The sequence below is a fragment of the Crassostrea angulata genome, chromosome 1 (assembly GCF_025612915.1).
Source record: "Crassostrea angulata isolate pt1a10 chromosome 1, ASM2561291v2, whole genome shotgun sequence".
Lineage (NCBI taxonomy): Eukaryota > Metazoa > Mollusca > Bivalvia > Ostreida > Ostreidae > Magallana > Magallana angulata.
The window spans coordinates 13,442,354-13,446,609 of NC_069111.1; the positions used below are offsets into that span (position 1 = coordinate 13,442,354).

Here is a 4,256-nt window from a genome sequence, read left to right on the forward strand (position 1 = left end):
TGATATATAGTGAAGGACCCCTGGGGAACATCATGAAACTTCAGAAATAAAAATAATCAAGTTCTAAATTTTTTTGTCTTTAAAGTTTGACCCATATGGGTCATCCCTACTCCCACCGATGTCCTCGTATCGTTTGGGAGACTTTATAATCGCCCCGATTATAATTACATCTTGTGTTCTTTAGCATCAGTAATGGAATTATTATACTTCGAAACCTGCAGCTCATTTTTTTTTACTAAATGTTGACTTATCTTATTTGTCACATCGTCAACAATTTTGACGTGTAGACATTTTTCAGTATCCATAAATCAAACTTCGGGAACTTCCATCCGAAAAAATCGGACAAAAATGGCGTTAGGTGTAGACTTCTTTGGTTTTACAATATAGGAATCTATATTTATATAATTTAGATATTTTGTACACTGATTTAGACGGGCGCGCATTGTGATACAATTAAAACAAACAAACTCTTAATGAAATGACAAATAGAACTTTTCCTTTATTTACTATTATGATGACATCCTTGTGACTGAATATGCGACCAGTAACCAAGTGTGTTTGTGTGTTTGCAACCAGCGGGACCGCCATTGTGGATTCTAGCGTAACTTTCACAGGAGTGAGAACAGCCACTGAAGTTAATGTATCGGGACATGTAGGCTTGGACACATTTAGATGCACAGGCCAAATCGTTGGCACATGACCTCCAGCCTGGAAAAAAAAGAAATTTGAAATTTACTCATAAGATAACATTTATATTAATAGATATAGTAAAATCATGAGTAAAAATATAACCTCGAACGTGTCGTTAGTTGTTTTTATTTGAATGAATGCACTCTTTCTCGATCTCCGAGTCGTTTTACTTCAGAGGATTTAAAGTATAGGTTTTGCACAAACATTCTCGAAACATATACAATGTAATAACGACTTTTTTGGTGCACTTCAAACATGTTCCATTTTATCTTAGGTGCTTTTTATACCCGTAATTTTATCCTTTTTAATTGTTATTTTATGGTCGTAAGATTGTATTGTGACTCATTATAAACCAGCCACTAGCAGTTTTGCCAGTGTAACGCATTCAAATGCCAGGAATGGTATATTTTATAGTTTTTGTCCTACCTAAAGTTAAACGAGGTAACTGCTCATAACAAATTCATACCGCCATATTGAAGCACAATTGCTGTTTTTGATATATTTCAGCATTAAACATACTTTTCAAATAGTGTCATAGGTTCTTTTGAATAATCATGCCCCTTCGACTATTTCACCATCAGCAAAATATAGACATTAAATAGCGTCCAAATCATGATAAAGCTTCTATGCAAACTAAAAAGAAAAAACTAATAGTTCTTGAAAAAATAAGTAACTGGTAGTTTTAGCATGCAAAGAATTGCTTGTAAAATATTCATATAATTAGCATTCATGAATATTTGGTTCAAGAAGAACTCAAAATTAATTAGCAGTGTGTATCAGCCCCGTATTTTGTATTATTTCTTGCATTTGTGGATCCCTGCATCTTGTAAATTTGGTCTTACAGGACCGACACTTGCATAGAAATGTAGGTGAATTCTGCTCATAATTCTAAAATCTGCTACAAAGAGATGTGTTACCCTAGATGTATCGTACATTGTATATGCCTCTGTAAAGAGTTGTTACGGCACAAATGTTCCAAGCACGCGACAATGCTACCATATAAGCTAGAAAAATGATGCTCCTTACCACGCAAATTAAAAATTATACTTATCGTGATTTAATAGCAACACATTCATCTTTTTAAAATAATTTTTATATATTGTACGCATGGCAACACAAAATACACCACCATAAATTTTTCAATTTGAAGAAAAATTCAAACACTTGCTACCCTCTTTGATTAGATGAGCAAGTGTTTTATATATATATATATATATATATATATATATATATATATATATATATATATATATATATATATATATATATATATATATATATAATCCAAAATGAGTAAAGTTAATCCACACAAGTATTAAATAATAAAAAATAACAGAAAGCCGATTCAAAACTCTACCGGTTTCATTAAAATCTTCAGGAGTTTCTCCTGAAGATTTTAATGAAACCGGTAGAGTTTTGAATCGGCTTTCTGTTATTTTTTATTATATATATATATATATATATATATATATATATATATATATATATATATATATATATATATATATATATATCAATTTCATTATTACAATTTCATAAATATTAATTTCTTTCTGATTTTGGGTATTTCCAATAATAAGTTAATGAAATTAACAAATTTACTTGTTCCTGGAGATCCGCAATCATGCCAATACCCCTCTTTAATTTGGAAATAACCACAGGAATCGGAGTTGACGTCGAAGTGACAACCAATAGCCTTGCACCCTGATTCAACCTATTACATGAAGATATAAAGTTTATTTATGACCTTTTAGTACATCAGTCCGTATACTTTTTATGTAAATTACTTTTCCCAAATATAATACAGTTTTTGTTTTGAAATACTTACATTGCAAATACATTGCAAACAATGTTGTGAAACAATACCTGTAAAATAAGATTTTAAAATAAAAAAATATGTTGAAACACATAATATATGTTTAGTACATTAGCAATTATATTTAAAAAGATACGTCATCAATATATAATTTCTGCTATACATTATATATCTATTATATACCCCAACCAAATACAAGCAAAGACTTATTTCAAATTGATTCAAATTGAAATAATTTGAGGTAAAAACTCCAACAGTTATTTGTTCCTTTTAGTGCATTGAACTTAGTCCAGTTCAGTATATAATTGCGTACTTTCTTACTTCACCAAAAATATTCTGGGAATCAATTCTGATTCACCATAGAACGTATGTATCGCGTTTGACCGGAAAACAACTATCAATGGAACAAACAGCATACAATACTACATATCGCGACATTCCTCATTCTTCTGCATTTATTATACTCAAGATTATAAATCGTTTGATATATAATTAGTTTTCACACTAAAAAGATTGCATATATGTAACCACCATAATAAAAAGCCAAATCGTTGACGAATTCAATCTTTAAAATCATTTGCGAAAGTATGCATGGATGAATGTGTCTTTACCGCTTGAGAATGAGCCAGTGTGGGATGCTGAGGTCAAGCAGCATCGTCGATGGGTGCCCCCAGAGCACATACCGCTCTGGTAGTGACCATTGTGGCAGGCTAAATGGTCATCCTGACAATGGCCTCCAGCGTTTGTACATGGGGCATCACTTCCTTTAGAATATAAGAAACGTATTACATTGGTGATACCATTTAATACTTTTATCGTATTTCGTTACAATTCAATGAAAACAGGTGTTATTATTTGCACACAAGCTGACTAAAACTTGAAATTCTTTAAATTTTTAAAACCGTATCATTTTGGTGATACCATTTAATACTTTAGAATTATAATTTTTCGTTTAATCCAATGAGAGTAGGTGTTACTTTTGGTATGCTTACTGACAAAAAAATTGAAACCTTTTGAATTATCAAAATTCTTTTCTGTAGCAGTTGCCAAATAAAAATTTATAGTTATATGATAATTTATAAGAATTTTGATTCTCTTACTCCTCTAATTATAAGTAGTTCTTACCATAAGAAACCACTATTAAAGAGGCGATACAACACAGAATGAGTCCGTTCATTGTTACCACTTCACATTCAAGACAAGAATAAAAGGTCTCTTGTCCGAGAACAATACGGATATACTTATCAGGTGACGGCTGTTATCATAACGTGACATTTTACTTCTGTATGGATATTACGTTCAGAAACACGCGGTTATCTTAGCAAAACCAATTCCTCCTATATGTGAAATAAAATGAAATCAGAATATCTCCATAAAAATTTATATATCTTTAGAAACTTTTTTAATGATTTTTTTTGTATTTGAAAAAAACAAAACAATATACTGGTTCCCGTTATATTATTTTTTGGCAAATTGAGGTGAAATGTGTGGTATGTATCGCCTAAGAGAAGAGTATCTTTTAAATCATAAAGTTACTAAAGAGGGTCTCGGCAACAGTATCTTTATTCTGGCTCCTGCCTTCCACAATTATTGTTTTTTCGGAAAGCCATCAAAGATATGCATTAAACGGCTTTAAATAGAATTTCCCACTCCAATCGATCTTCTTTGAACATGACGCTTTAGAACATACGATGTATCTACGGTAGTTTAACAGTTATTTTTCACTATATGCACCCTTCCCTTTTAAGGA

At 31.2% G+C, this 4,256-nt stretch overlaps 1 protein-coding gene across 1 annotated transcript; it reads right to left on the minus strand.

The window, feature by feature from the left end:
- Nucleotides 1-474: 474 nt before the first annotated feature.
- LOC128190264 (lysozyme 3) lies at nucleotides 475-3,759 on the minus strand. Its single transcript, XM_052862257.1, has 5 exons — nucleotides 3,632-3,759; nucleotides 3,118-3,270; nucleotides 2,519-2,556; nucleotides 2,293-2,404; nucleotides 475-708 (listed from the first exon to the last, which is right to left on the minus strand). Exons 1-5 carry the CDS (start codon nucleotides 3,681-3,683, stop codon nucleotides 500-502), a joined length of 564 nt encoding a protein of 187 aa, XP_052718217.1. The 5' UTR covers nucleotides 3,684-3,759; the 3' UTR covers nucleotides 475-499.
- Nucleotides 3,760-4,256: the final 497 nt, after the last annotated feature.

Excerpts from the sequence above, each read along its gene's own strand:
- LOC128190264 (XM_052862257.1), bottom strand. The coding sequence starts at position 3,683 with ATGAACGGACTCATTCTGTGTTGTATCGCCTCTTTAATAGTGGTTTCT. Across the intron at positions 3,271-3,631 it reads TTTAATAGTGGTTTCTTATG|GAAGTGATGCCCCATGTACA; the intron begins GTAAGAACTACT and ends TATATTCTAAAG. Across the intron at positions 709-2,292 it reads TTGCGGATCTCCAGGAACAA|GCTGGAGGTCATGTGCCAAC; the intron begins GTAAATTTGTTA and ends TTTTTTTTCCAG.